The 15311-nt window shown below is 40.2% G+C and overlaps 1 protein-coding gene across 1 annotated transcript; it reads right to left on the bottom strand.

Moving 5' to 3' along the window:
- Nucleotides 1–1603: 1603 nt before the first annotated feature.
- Nucleotides 1604–15080, bottom strand: heatr3 (HEAT repeat containing 3). The gene is made up of 15 exons (XM_047362261.1): nt 14796–15080; nt 12769–12941; nt 11533–11620; nt 11155–11255; nt 10687–10796; nt 9827–9967; nt 9430–9719; nt 7808–7898; nt 7451–7605; nt 6747–6829; nt 6511–6647; nt 6301–6389; nt 3442–3585; nt 3191–3367; nt 1604–3049 (listed from the first exon to the last, which is right to left on the bottom strand). Exons 1-15 carry the CDS (start codon nt 14934–14936, stop codon nt 2936–2938), a joined length of 2034 nt encoding a protein of 677 aa, XP_047218217.1. The 5' UTR covers nt 14937–15080; the 3' UTR covers nt 1604–2935.
- Nucleotides 15081–15311: the final 231 nt, after the last annotated feature.

Here is a 15311-nt window from a genome sequence, read left to right as displayed (position 1 = left end):
CATACAAATGAACTGAAAAAAACAACCAAACTATCTTACTGTGTGAAATTAATCTGTATGTTCACTATTTGGGAACACAACATTTCAATGTTATTTTAATCTACTGGGATGTACTTTTGAGTATTTTCCTAATATCCATGTTGTTTGGCGTATTAGTGTATTTTGCTAAGTACATTAGAGAGGAGAATAAAATTAAGACACAGAAATGTGAAAAGAAAACATAGGAAAAAAGTGGAAATAAAGATGTAAAAGTGCAGAGCAGCAATATTAGAGAGAAATACATCTGTACATTTAAAAAATAATCATATGAATCATTTAATGATAATGCATAAATAAATAAATAAATACCTGTAGGAAAATGTAATAGAAAAAAGGACAACAGGAATAAATAAGGGAAATAGAAATGAAGAAATAAAAGTAACTCCATTGTTTAATAAATATAATTCAAAATAAAAGGCAAACTAAATAGGCATATTAACAGTAACATACATTCTTAAGATTATAAATTAAACAATATAAGTTATAACAAATTTTATGAATCTATTTAAACTCCCATTATTCTTTTTGTTCCATTTCTACCATAGTAATTATTCTATTGAGCCATGTATTTATTTTTATAATTTTTCTCGATTACGGAAAGTTTATTCCTCCATAGTTTTGTACTTTAGCAAGCATAGTCAGGGTCATTGGTCTTTGCCAGTTGTGTGAGTCAATGTAACCCTTTTCTAGAACAAAGTAGCTTTCAGCCTCTTGGCTGAAATGAGTCTGTATTTCTAAATTATAATAGTTTTATTTTCTATTTAAACTGAAAGCTAAGTAATTTCTCTTATGTTCAGTATGTTGTGTAGCCATACTTCTGTAATAAAATGCTGATTTTGTGCATTGGTCTTAAGCAATACTTAAGTTAGCTGAGAAACTGAATTTTTGTTTTTTCTTAAAGTCATAAAATCACATGCTGTGTAATAAAAATACAAGTTTTACTCTTTTAATCGAATTACTGAAATATGTAAACTTTTCAATTATATTCTAATGTAATGTGATGGATCTCTGGATTATTTTGCTTCTTGAGATCATCTTCACCAGGAAGTTTGGATGAGACATTCAAAAACAAAACTGAACCTTTAGATTTAATTCTGAAATTTTCAGTACTTTGGTTGTGTACATCGTGTTCATTGTCTTGCTCCATGACCAAGTGGAGCTACAATCTTTTTTAGCACAAATTGATCAAGAGACATAAAAAAAAGTCCAGAGGAATTGTTGACATGTTGGAAGCAAAAAACAAATGCCAGTTGATTGTCTTTTTATTTCAATTATAGAATAATGGCAACTTCAAATATATTCATGTTTGCATCATGGTTCAGAACTTCAGAATCCTTCTGGAATACATTTCTAGACACAATTTACACAAAATACTGGAGAACATTTTTAATCCTGAGTTTGGGATTTCATTTGTGGTGAATCTGAGACTCAACAGCCTAAATGTGGTTCCCAGGTGAAGGTAGATTCAGGCCTCCTTGCAACTCTCAACATGATTAAGATGTTTGTATGGATGATCTCTGTTCAGATTTATGTGCTGTAACTTGCTCAAGAAAAGTAGATTAGATGAATTTCTTTTCACTTTATTTGTACATGAATAAGATCCTTACGAAATTGTCTAGTATGAACGTTTTGGCACATTTCCGATACACCGACAGTTTTTTAGCACCCATTACAGTCTCTGCTAAACAAAATACAATTCCTTTCAATATTAACAAGCAAAGCAAGTAAATTTTCCTTTAAAAAACATTTCAGACATAAAATGTCTGGGAAATCGTGCTACAAATGAAATGTCCTCAAAGTATATTTAGAATTAGATTTTCGAAGCCTGTAAAGATTTCTTTGTACCTTTGCAAACTCAGCCTTGCAAAAGTATTCACATTCATTGAACTTTCTCACGTTTTGTCTTTTCTCACTGGTCATAGTATTTTACTGGGATTTTATGTGGTAGGCAAACACAAAGTAGGACATAACTGTGAACAGGTGATTTTCATTTATTTATTTTTTCACAAATAAAAAACACTGAAGTCTTGTAGTCTACAAATCTTTATGGAAGTGTAGCAAGAATAAAGTCGATGATCGAAAGAAAGTTGCAGTTTGCCACGAGCCATGTAGGGGACACGGCAAGCCTCTTAGCCTCCATGCAAAACGCTCTGTGTGATGGTCAACTAAATGTGCATCAGCCCTGAACACACCATTCCAACAGTGGTGGCAGCATCATGCTGTCGGACTCCTTTTGTTCTGCTGGGACAGAGAAAGGGGTCTGAATACTTTTGCGAGGCCCTGAAGTATGGAGTTCATATTTTTTTCTAACTTATTTTAAAAGGGGCATTTTTAGCTCTAGTTTCTCCATGAGTTTGACCATTTTTGCAGTAATTTTAATACAAAAATATAAATCTACAAAAGTGGCTTTCAAAGACTAATCTCCAAACGTCTTGAGAAACTGAACGGACACTAAATAGTCCGGTGGTGTGCTTAATTTAAGAAGAAAATTTTCTTTAAAAAAAATAAAATTGATCATTCTACTGTAAAACACCAACAAAACAAGAGCAGCAGTGTAGTGTCCTCATGACATGACTGCTTTACCCCAAATATGCATTCTTGTACTACTTGGGTCAGAATGAAGGGTACTAATGGAAAACAAAGCTGCAGTCTGCTTATTATTAAACCTGATCTCATATATAATCAGAATCTGTTAGGCCTGAAATCTTTTAGTTAAACGGTAAGATTGGGTCTTCATAGACAATACTCCACCAACTCTTTATTTTCACAAAAAATAAACTTTCACATAACTAAAGAAAACTGTAAACAGTAATTATTAAAAAAAAAAAAAAACATAAATAACTGATGGTTTCACAACCACTCCATCTCATTTTGTCTCAACAACTGATCGCAGTCCTTATTTTGTCACCACCTTCTCCAGATAACCGATAAATCTCCTCAGGTTGATTTTGATGTTGTCCAACACACACAGCTGCTGACGGCTGTATTTACCCCGTCCTTCTTTACGGATCTATCAAGAGAAGGGAAGATGGATAAATATCTCAAGGTACTGGAGAGATAAGAAACTGAAGAAAATTCAATTGGAAACTAAAAGAATGATCTAATAATACACACAAACTGGCTTAATGAAATTATAGCTCATCTCCACAACCTTGGCCTTGAAGACCGGCTGCAGTGTCTTAAGTGCAGGAAGTAAATTGATGATTTTAGCAGCCGTTTCTGCCTGCTCTCCATCGGCAAACACGTCAAACAATGCGTCAAGAGCTTCTCCGTTCACAACCAGGTCGGAATCCTTCGTGGCGACTTGAAGCAAGGCGTTTCCAATCATCTGCAGGAGCAAAAGTTCTTAGAGAAGGAGCAAACATTTGGGTACAAAAACAAAACTGGAAACAGAAGTAATACCTGAAGGGTTTCCGCCGTGCCCTTTTCTTTGGCTAATGTACTCCCAGTGATGCCCAGAATGGCGACAGCGTTAACTCTTACACTGACGACATCACAGCGTGTGGCTGCCTCGCTCAGGCTCATCAGCTGCTGGGGGGTCATACACTAAAAAAAATTATAATAAAAAAGGAATAAATAAATAGAAAATAAAATATAAATAAATGAAATCCAAATAATGTTTGTATTGTATATGCAAAGATGTTTTTTCATGTATAAAAGGATTCACAGGGATAATTATCTGGATCACAGCCCAGCCAGCACTTCTAAAATAAGGCTCAGGGATTTCTAATGTGAAGGAGGGTGTTGCAGGAGAAGTGGAGAGGAGAGACGCCGCTGTCTGGACTGGTAATGCTCCAAAGTTTTCCTGAAGAAGTTAACATTTTGGGCTTCATGAAGAAGTTTTGTCTCAGCCATGGCAAGGACAAAGCCTCCTGACCACGTTGAAGTTAGTTAGTTAGTTAGTTGGATATTGCATATTCGTGTTATACAGGTCCTTCTCAAAATATTTGCATATTGTGATAAAGTTAATTATTTTCCATAATGTCATGATGAAAATTTAACATTCATATATTTTAGATTCATTGCACACTAACTGAAATATTTCAGGTCTTTTATTGTCTTAATACGGATGATTTTGGCATACAGCTCATGAAAACCCAAAATTCCTATCTCACAAAATTAGCATATCATTAAAAGGGTCTCTAAACGAGCTATGAACCTAATCATCTGAATCAACGAGTTAACTCTAAACACCTGCAAAAGATTCCTGAGGCCTTTAAAACTCCCAGCCTGGTTCATCACTCAAAACCCCAATCGTGGGTAAGACTGCCGACCTGACTGCTGTCCAGAAGGCCACTATTGACACCCTCAAGCAAGAGGGTAAGACACAGAAAGAAATTTCTGAACGAATAGGCTGTTCCCAGAGTGCTGTATCAAGGCACCTCAGTGGGAAGTCTGTGGGAAGGAAAAAGTGTGGCAGAAAACGCTGCACAACGAGAAGAGGTGACCGGACCCTGAGGAAGATTGTGGAGAAGGGCCGATTCCAGACCTTGGGGGACCTGCGGAAGCAGTGGACTGAGTCTGGAGTAGAAACATCCAGAGCCACCGTGCACAGGCGTGTGCAGGAAATGGGCTACAGGTGCCGCATTCCCCAGGTCAAGCCCCTTTTGAACCAGAAACAGCGGCAGAAGCGCCTGACCTGGGCTACAGAGAAGCAGCACTGGACTGTTGCTCAGTGGTCCAAAGTACTTTTTTCGGATGAAAGCAAATTCTGCATGTCATTCAGAAATCAAGGTGCCAGAGTCTGGAGGAAGACTGGGGAGAAGGAAATGCCAAAATGCCAGAAGTCCAGTGTCAAGTACCCACAGTCAGTGATGGTCTGGGGTGCCGTGTCAGCTGCTGGTGTTGGTCCACTGTGTTTTATCAAGGGCAGGGTCAATGCAGCTAGCTATCAGGAGATTTTGGAGCACTTCATGCTTCCATCTGCTGAAAAGCTTTATGGAGATGAAGATTTCATTTTTCAGCACGACCTGGCACCTGCTCACAGTGCCAAAACCACTGGTTAATGGTTTACTGACCATGGTATCACTGTGCTCAATTGGCCTGCCAACTCTCCTGACCTGAACCCCATAGAGAATCTGTGGGATATTGTGAAGAGAACGTTGAGAGACTCAAGACCCAACACTCTGGATGAGCTAAAGGCCGCTATCGAAGCATCCTGGGCCTCCATAAGACCTCAGCAGTGCCACAGGCTGATTGCCTCCATGCCACGCCGCATTGAAGCAGACATTTCTGCAAAAGGATTCCCGACCAAGTATTGAGTGCATAACTGTACATGATTATTTGAAGGTTGACGTTTTTTTGTATTAAAAACACTTTTCTTTTATTGGTCGGATGAAATATGCTAATTTTGTGAGATAGGAATTTTGGGTTTTCATGAGCTGTATGCCAAAATCATCCGTATTAAGACAATAAAAGACCTGAAATATTTCAGTTAGTGTGCAATGAATCTAAAATATATGAATGTTAAATTTTCATCATGACATTATGGAAAATAATGAACTTTATCACAATATGCTAATTTTTTGAGAAGGACCTGTATTTTGATTTGACCCGCTCCAGCCATTGAGGTTCTTAATATTATTGTAGTGGCTGCCAATCAGTGAACAGCAGTCTGTTCACGTCACATGTAGTCCCTACTCAGACCTGGTCATACCTACTCAGGAGCAGGGACCAAAAAAGCAGGTACCGGTAGGGAAAACCAGTAATGGAAACGCTAACAAAGCGTGTTGAGTGGAGTGGAGCGGGGTTAAGTGGAGCCAGTGGAAAAGGGGCAGATGTTAACTATGGTTCTGGTGACATCTCAAAAGGTAGCTGAGCTCTGTTAACTTTGTCGATCGGTATTTATTTTATTTCTTCCTATTTATTTGCATGTTTTTAGTCAAAATACTCCTTCAAATGTGTTTATTCCTGTCTTGCATGGATACAAAAAAGGTTTTACCGTATTTGAGAATGATGCACAGATTTCAGGAAACCCATTTAACTATAAAATACAGCTTGTGATGTCATAAACCTAAATATACACAGAGCAGAATTAGCAGGCCTTTTTCTCAGCACGCATTGTAAAAACAGGCTTTATGACACCCCTGCCTTGAAAATAAATACACCGCTACACCGTATCTTAAAGGTTTTGTAAAGTAAGACTATAGTATTCAGCTTAGGAAAGACCCTATTTAATGGCATTTTTGCAGCAAAGTATGAAATCCTGAATTTATTTTTCCGATTATCATCAGCAACACCAAACAGTGTTGTACTCTGTACCTGGCTGATGTTTTTGGAGGCAATTATCTGCAGGAGAGAGCGCATGGCGCTGATGACAGCCTCAAGAAACTCCTCATCTTTGGGAATTTCTGCAACAGAACAGAAAACAATGGTATAGTGCCTATTGTGTTTTTCACACATAAGTATGAACCCTAAACTGGTGAAATATCTAATATGCTAAATTGCAAAATGTCAACATGAATCTGAGACCTTCAGCAGCAAAGACCAGTGAGGAAAGGTGATGTGCTGCTCCCTGCAGGGCTGCCTTGCCACCGAGCAACTCTGCATCCATGGTGGAGAGGATGCTGTGGAGGCAAGTCAGCGCTCGGGACTGAACCCGCTGCATTCTATACAAAGGCGAGGCATTTACAATAAAACGTTTATTTACTGAAAAGTTAAAGCTGCAACAAATATGAGTAAGTTCACACAAAAAAAAAGACAACTACCTCTTCGTCAGGCCTCTCCAGGATGGATTCTCACGGCACACATTAGTGGCTTCCTGTCTGGGGAATGCCGTCTTTTTCAGAACCTTGAATCAGGAAAAAAAAAAAACGGTAAACATCTTGTTACTGGAGCAGAGGTTTACCTTCCAGCTGGACAATGACCCTGAACATACAGCCAGAGCTACAATGGAATAGTAGAACAAAGCATATTTATGTGTTAGAATGGCCCAGTTAAAGTCCTGGCCAAAATCCAATTGAGTATTCATAGCGACAATTGAAAAGTGCTGTTCACAGATTTTCTTCGTCTAATCTGACTGAGTTTAAGCTCTTTTCCAAAGAGTAAGAATGGGCAAAAAAATTCAGTCTCCAGGTGTGCAAAGCTGCTAGAGACACCAAAAGGCTTGTAGCTGAATCTGCAACAAGAGAATGTTCTAGTAGTATTCACTCAGGGGGGTTGAATACAAATGCCACACATTTCTACATTTTAATTTGTAAAAGAATTCTAAACCATGTTTAATTTACTTCCACCTCACTACCAGGCACTACTTTAGCAGGGCAGTCGATTTTAGGTTTGTAATCACTGCTGTAAAGACGACAGATTAGCCCACTTCAGACACTTGTCAACAGTCTCTGACTCTGTAATAATTTCCTTCTGCCTATGCAGTGACAGAAGTGAGGTGTTATTGAGGAAGCAGAGTGCTGATTGCCTTTTCTGGAATGCTGTGGTTGATCAAAGCCCCTTGAACCTCGGCTGACAAGCAGAGCGGAGACATCAGATTGGACACTCCGTCACAGAGGCCGTCAGGACCCATGTCGCTTTCGTCACTGCTTGATTCCTCCTCCCACTCGTCATCCGAAGGGTCTTAACAGGATTGAAACGGCACAAACGGTGAACAATAAAGGAGATTTTTGTGTCCTCAAATGATCTACCTACATGCATTATGTTTTCTGGTCTAACAGCCGTTCAGAATGACAAACACATACTTGGTGACTGTATCACAGGAAATAAAATTTAGATTAAAGTGCCTGGGGTCAGCACTGTTGTCCGTGCCCTCAACACTCACCGTCAGAGCAGCACATGTTGACAATGATCTCCAAGGACGTTTGCTGGGCTGTCAGCAAGGCCGTTGCCTCCCTCAGCTCCTCCTTACCCCTCTGGACACAAACAAACAGCCGCGTGAGTCAATATCCGAATACAACTATGACTGCTAGCGCTGCTATCACCCAGTCTGGCTTCAGCTGCTCGCCACAGAGAACTGATTTATTCCTGCTGATGTACTCGCAAACGTGAAATTGCACATTTTTGAGCAGGGACATGGTGACAGCCTGCATAAAAAGTACCACTAGGTTGGATAAACTCGCCTTTAGTTATGCTGATCTATTTCGGGCTACTAGGAATGTGCCTGTGTGTCTTAGTAATAGTGTGACCGAACAGTACTAGTTTTAAAAACCTAAATCAAATTAAACCTCATGTCCAAGACAAAATATGCTTTAGAGGGAATTGTGGAACGTCAACATGATCTTGGGGTTCTGTTCCTGACGGAGCTAGAAGGGACAGATCTGTCTCGCCAGGGTCATGTTCGGGGACCGGTGACTGTCAGTCCGTTACTAGTCCCCAAATGAACCGTGATGCTCCCAGTCCATACCCGACCTCCACAGCTTGTCTGTACTGTCGGCCCAGCATTGTACTTCCAAATGACTCGTGTCGCCTTTCCACCTGCCACTGGTGGGTAGTTTTAAAGTCCAAAAGCAGGCAGTCTATGAACCGTAAACAACATCAAGTCTAAATTAAAACTGCAAGTCATCTGAGAACCATGAGACTCACTGTGAGAGTGTTTCCACCAAAGTGGTTCCAGTTCCTAGGCATGGCTGATGCTTGAGCCAGATCTTAACTGGTTCTGAGAAAGAACTGGGTTGCTTTCTACAACCTCAATATTTTCATTAGAGATCGTAGTGCATAAAAAAACAGTAATTGCACAAATTATACTATTAATCTCAGTGTCACAAGTTAAGCAAAACATTTTTAACACCGCCTGAAGATATTAGAAGACCAGCACTGTGAAAAACCCGGGTCAGAAATGTGTTAAACGATTTAGGGGAAAATAACCAGCTGTGAGTGAAGCTCAAAGAAAAGCAATGACATACGTAAACTTTGATGAGTCATTTCAAAATAAACAGAAGAAAGATCGGAGACATAAGCTTGTGGTGCTCTTATCCCATTTCCATATTTAATAACCCTCATAATGAGCTACAACAACATTTAATTTCCCTTTGGGATTAATAAAGTATTTCTGAATTGAATTGAATTTCACAGTTGCCGGGTGGTTCTTTCCTCTTCTCCAGCGAAGTTTAGATCTTGAGAAGTTATTTTGTAACCAAACCATACTTTGATCTTCTCTGCAACTTCCTCCATGACGTGTCTGCCATGTTCCTCCACTGATGTTTTCTAACATTCTCTGAGACATTTACAGAACAGCTAGATAGTAAATTACAGTAGGATTCTATATGTGACTTCTAAAGGCTAAGAGCTGCACTGGATTTTTTTTTTTTTTTAGGGGTCTCAGATTAAAAACGGTGGAATACAAACGCAGACAACGGTTTTCAGAATTTATCATGAAAAAAGTACATTGAAGTTTGAAGGGGTGTAAATACTTTCACGAGATTCTGTAAAAACCAGTTTACTTACAGGCAGCAGGTCGGAGACATCAGTGTCAACCATCAAAGTTTTGCCGTTCTTCTTCATTGGTGCTTCCTCCTCTTCGCCCATCTCCTCCTCAACGGGCTGCACCGCGGCCTGTTGCTCTGCATCTGTCACTGGAGATGGGTTTCTGTGATGAGCCTCCTCTGCTCGTCTGAGATCAGGGATCAACACCCCTGAGTCCAAATCCAGACACAGAGACAAGGTGGCCACAATGGCATTGAGGGTCTGGGCTTGTCGGGCAGCAGGAAGGCTGGTCTTCAAGTTCCACAGTGTACCTGAGAGACAAGGCAGGCACTGAGGAGATTCTAGGTAAAGTTGCACTGCAGCTTTTGGGCCATTTTGAAAGGAAAGGGAGAAAAACATGTAAAAGAACAAACTTTACCTGCAGCTAAAGTCCTGAGGAGAGTGTGCGCCATTTCTGGCTGAGATGACAGCAGCAGTTTTTCCAGAGCTCCGAGTACGGCGGTGTTCGTGCTACTTAGCAGCTCAGGGTTATCCTCGGTCACAGTGTGCAAACAGTGAGCTGAGGAACACAAAACAATCCCAGTCTGATTCCCCCAACAGATATAGCCGATTGGATCAGATCAGATCAACTTAAAACCTACTGTGAATAATACACCCGATAAGAAAGTTGGTGAAATGCCACTCTGACCAATGTGTAGCATCCCGTCCTTTGACATCAGTCTTTTAACATCTGGGAACTGCAGACAGCAGCTGATGGATGTTTTCCCACTCCTGTCTGACAATGTGGTTCTAGCTGCTAAACAATTATGTGTTTGTTTGCTTATAGGAATCATCAGCCAGTATCAGATTCTCACAGTATATTCATAAAGATGCCAGAATTTCATATTACCATCTCTATACCACCATCTAATTGCTTTCAATTAAAACAGATTGCCATCAGCTTGCCAGCCTTAGCCTTAAAAGTTACCTTAACAGGAGTGATGGGAGGTCCCCCCACACCAGTTAAACGGTTACTCTAAATTACCCTTAGGTTTGTTCTGTGCGTCTCTGTGATGCCCTGTGATAGATTGGCAAACCTAAACAACACGTACCCCGCCTCTCCCCAGTAAATGCTGGAGACAGGCACCAGTCCTCCCAACCCCCACAACCCTGCAAAGACAGGTGTGTATAGACAATAAACCTCGCTACCAGTCACTACTGAATGCCTACCGGCACCTTTCACTGAACAATATAAAAAGAAATCATGTTAACTAGACTTGGATGCTCTCTCAGACCTACCAGCAGATATGGACAGTTCCACGTTGTGGGGGTGTCTCTCCAAGCACTGGACCACCACATCCAAGAGGCCGGATTTGTTGAACAAAGACACTGCCTGGCTGCTGCTCTCACTAAAAGGATGACAGATGTGTGAGACAATCAGTTAAAACAGCATATCTGGCAGGGGCGGAGCCAAACAGTGGTTGGGGGTAGCCATGGTTACACATTCAATACTAAAGTTCTTTGGAGGGGTACAAATAAAACCTGATTTTGTTCTAAATGCTCCTGGTAGTGGAATAATTACTGTAAAACGATTAAACAGACATAACCAACTAAACTGTATTCATCTCTTGACTCCTACTCATTTTAAGCATGGTGATAAATCTGTGATGCTGTGGGCCTGTTTCTCTTCAAAAGGCCCTACTACAACAACATCTTCACCAGGGGTGGGGATAGGTAATAACCCTACATGCAACCCTAGTGGCTTACCATAGATTCCACAGTAGGTTCACAGCCTCGTTGGCCACATCCTCCACAGGATTGCTCTGGTCTTTCATCGGCACAGCAGCGGAGTCGAAACCTGAACAACACTGGAAAGAAAACAACACTATGACCCAGGAATTGCCAGAACAGCAGGTGGACACATATATTTGTTTGCAATTGGTTCATTAGACATTTTAATAAGATACTGACTATGTTCAAGACGTCAACAACACAGCCAAACCTTTACACCAAGTCTAATTTATACGTGTGCTTAAATGACATCTAATTCCTGCAAATATTATAGTAAAGATATTATAAGCTTTAGCGTTGATTATATAGGATCTTAGAAGAGGGGGTGAGCTAAAAGCAGCAGTGGAGTCTCACCTCTCGAAGCAGTGCTGTCAGGGGCGTCATGACGTCGTGCTTCACCATGTCCTCGCACACCTCCTGACCTCCGCATGCACTCAGATTTCTGTGAGGCAGACGCACAGTCATCAGTAACTCAGACGAGACTTGCAGTCAGAGATTCAGGGTGAGTAACTGTTTCTCGAAGCCTTCTTCGAGGTTCACGACTGAAGAGCAATCAGAGCACAGCTTATTGCTAAGAGGAGTGTTGGAGAAAGAGGATTCTGATTTCCTTTGCATTTTTTTTCAGGGAATGTTGAGGCAGATACATGCGTGAATAGTTTGTTTTATGTGAAAGGAAATAATAAAAAGAAACAGATGATCTCTGAACATCAAGCCATTAAATCATGAGAAATCTGAAGCCTATCCTGCCACTGCTTACTGCCTGCTTTTTGTACCACTTGGTGTTCCCCTGCTGAACTAAATGCACAAGTCAGTCAGTCATTTTCTACCACTTATTCCATAGTGGGTAACGGTGAAGCTGGTGCCTATCTCCAGCAGTCTATGGGCGAGAGGCAGGGTACACCCTGGACAGGTCGCCAGTCCATCACAGGGCAACACACAAACAACCACACACACACTCATTCACACACCTAAGGGCAATTTAAAGAGACCAATTAACCTAACAGGCATGTCTTTGGACTGTGGGAGGAAGCCAGAGAACCCACGCATGCACGTTGAGAACACGCAAATTCCATGCAGAAAGACCCTCGGACAAACCCAGGACCTTCTTGCTGCAAGGCAACAGTGCTACCAACTGCGCCACCGCGCAGCCCTAAATGCACAGGTATACATTAGATGTATACATGTTTATTTCAAAAAATCTCATTCTGTTCACTTATGGTAAACTAGTGATGCAGCTGTAATAAAAAGGCTGAGCACAAAGCCTTTTTTGTAATTTCATCTCATGCCAGTCTTAGAACCTGATGATTTTTCACCTTTGAGTCACTTCTACAGTATTAATTTGATGTCTGCGGTGCAGAAGTACATGGACTGCAGTTATTGTGATGATCACTCGAGACCCTTTTTTAAACTTTTGGTTTGTTGTTTTCTGACTTGAAAGACCTTCTTTTGTTATCCAACATTTGTTTGCACATATTTTTTTAGTCAAATGAAGCAGCTGTTTTTAGTTTAGAGAAATGAAATGACATAGGTAAAAAATAAAAGTGAAACAAATACGGAGAGTCCGGACGACACTGCATGCTGCTAATTTACCTGAGCGCCCCAGCAGCTGTCTCTCTGACGGCCAAGCTGCCGTCCAGCAGCATGGGGCCCAGCCGTCTAACAGCGTCCCTCTGGAGGAAACCGGGGATGGTCTGGCTCTGCTGCACCACCCGAGAAATGCTGGCACATGCAAACTCTCGAATATCTGCGCTGGGACTCTGCAACTGGGAAAAAAAAAAACACAACTTAAGATTAAGTACAGTTTAAAGTTTGTTTGTTTTTTTACTAACTTTACTGCATTAGTTTTGTTTTTGTAACCAAATGTTTCTATAGTAATTTAATAGGAAACATTTCACAAGTTTCAAAAACTTTTATCAAGAAATCAAGTTTACAAAAAACATTAATGGGTGCTTAATGGGATTCAGATTTGGACCAAAAACATCAATGTTTTGATCAATTTCATACTCCATCGCGCTGAAAAATATGCAGATCATTACTGGTTGCTCCTGGATGGTTAGACAAGAGTTGCTCTAAAAACCGTTTCTTCTTCGCTGTAGTGGTTTTAGGCAAGATCAGGGAGGCAACCCCACACATGGATGGTCTTAGGAAGCTCCACTGTTAGCGTGATACGAGACTCATGGATGCAATCATCTGAGAAACTTACTGTTTTTTCTGGAGAGAAGAGGTCTCTTTTGTGCCCTTCCTGACAGAAGATTACTGGACTCACTTTATGTGCAAAAACCCTGCCATCTGCCATCCCTCAGGTGTCTCTTCACTGGTGGCAACAGGATTAGTTCATCCCTCATTAGGAGACATTCCTGGCACTAGCTAGTCCATCCTGGATGTCCTGAAGCTTTTTATCATGGCAGCTGGGCTATTTTACTTAAAGGTCTTGATGACTTGGTAAATATCTGAGCTTCATTCTTGTCTGCGAGGGGCTTTTGATGCAAAGTAATGAAGACGGCAAATGTTTCACCTTTCAAAACAACTCATCTGCTCTTCTAATTCAGTCAGAATGACAAAGAGTGACATCAGCTGCCTCTACTATCGTCAACACTTTCACATGGGCTCGTTGAAATTATGCTTGCAGGTCATTCTGAGTCAGTTAAAAGTAAATTTTAATTAACTAATTGCACTTTTGTCTGATCAAACCTTACAGAAACCTAGAGACAATGCAAACCATAGAAAGTGAAGAATTAAAAGTGTCTGGAAAACAAGATTTATGTTAGTCTTAAAACTAATTGCATTGGTGCCTATATTATAAAAAATAAATAGCAGTTTTATTTTTTTGTGCAAATTTTGCAATATCTTTCTGTTTTGCTTTTATAAACTGAAAACCTTCCCTTTGGAGATGTTATTGTATGAAAAGATGAAAATATTGCTTGGTACTACAAACAAATACATCCAGTCTTTACTTATCGAGCACTTTCCATGCATAAAAAGGGCAAAGCAAAATGTTTTACACAAGATAGAACACAAACAAGCACAAAACAAGAAAATACAGAATAAAAATGTTACGCAGGAAAAAAAAGTACAGAAATGTGGGGTTAACAGAAGTCACATTGGTTTGATGGACTGAGGAAAAATGTTATGACGATGATAATGAGAAGGAGACACCAAAAGCAGAAATAAAGCATCGACTATAAACTACTGATAAGATTGTTAAAACTAAAACTAATAAATAAACTAAAATCTACATTTTATTCAAAAAACTAATATAACAGTTTATTAATCGCAGCTATGAAACAAAAGTTTAAAAAAATTATATTAAATATGCAAAAAACGATCGTTTTAATTCTTAAACCAATCAATACATCAATGTAATTATTTCTTTTAAATTAATTATTTTATTGAATTATTTTATTTTTATTGGTAGTAGTATTATGTATTACATATATATATATATATATATATATATATATATGCGCACACACACACACAACGTAATAGGTGAGCGTGGACAGGTAAACTTACACTGCCAGTCACTTTCCCCGTAAATAATTCACAGAACATACAACCCTCACCAGTGAGCTCCCTATGTTTATAACTTTAAACCCCTGTTACGATCAAGGTCCTACTTTTTCCAGCAACTCCGCAGCCGGACAGCTTTCCTCATCGTGCTCTTCCTCCGCACCCTCCTCTTCCTTCACAGCACTCACCGGCAGGCCAACCGAGTTGAAATGCGGGCGTTTAAACTTCGTGGTTTTACTTTTACCCATTTTGTTCCGGTTCTAAGTGTTCATGTGACGAGATGTCTGCCTGTTGTTTCTGTCTGATATGTCGGCGATCAGACTCCCAAACACCGCAGCTCCAGGTTAGCTGGGACCATGTGGAAGAGTCAGCACCACTGCCGGAAATGATCGCTGCTGACGGAAACCAGTCACGCAGTCGCAACCTAGAGAGGAAGTGTTGCTCCGTACGTTATCGCGTCCGCCACATTGTGAGTGGCAAGTTCTCCAAGCAAAGCAATGCATCTATGCTTGGAAACCAGATTTTCAAAAAGAAAAAACACAAGTTTGCATTTAACTAGAGGTGGGTACAAAAAGTGATTCAAGGGTGTTAAAAAGGCTACTCAAGTACTGAGGAGAAACTTG

This window comes from Girardinichthys multiradiatus, chromosome 4 (genome assembly GCF_021462225.1).
Source record: "Girardinichthys multiradiatus isolate DD_20200921_A chromosome 4, DD_fGirMul_XY1, whole genome shotgun sequence".
NCBI lineage: Eukaryota > Metazoa > Chordata > Actinopteri > Cyprinodontiformes > Goodeidae > Girardinichthys > Girardinichthys multiradiatus.
Note: the sequence above shows the minus strand (reverse complement) of the source record. Positions and strands in the feature narration are given on the sequence as shown.

What these genes read in the sequence shown, in the direction of transcription:
- heatr3 (XM_047362261.1), bottom strand. Translation starts at nt 14,936, where the DNA reads ATGGGTAAAAGTAAAACCACGAAGTTTAAACGCCCGCATTTCAACTCG. An exon ending in TGGAGAGGCCTGACGAAGAG is followed by an intron (nt 6,648 to 6,746) that starts GTAGTTGTCTTT and finishes GCCTTTGTATAG; the next exon opens with AATGCAGCGGGTTCAGTCCC. An exon ending in CCTCCAAAAACATCAGCCAG is followed by an intron (nt 3,586 to 6,300) that starts GTACAGAGTACA and finishes AATTTTTTTTAG; the next exon opens with TGTATGACCCCCCAGCAGCT.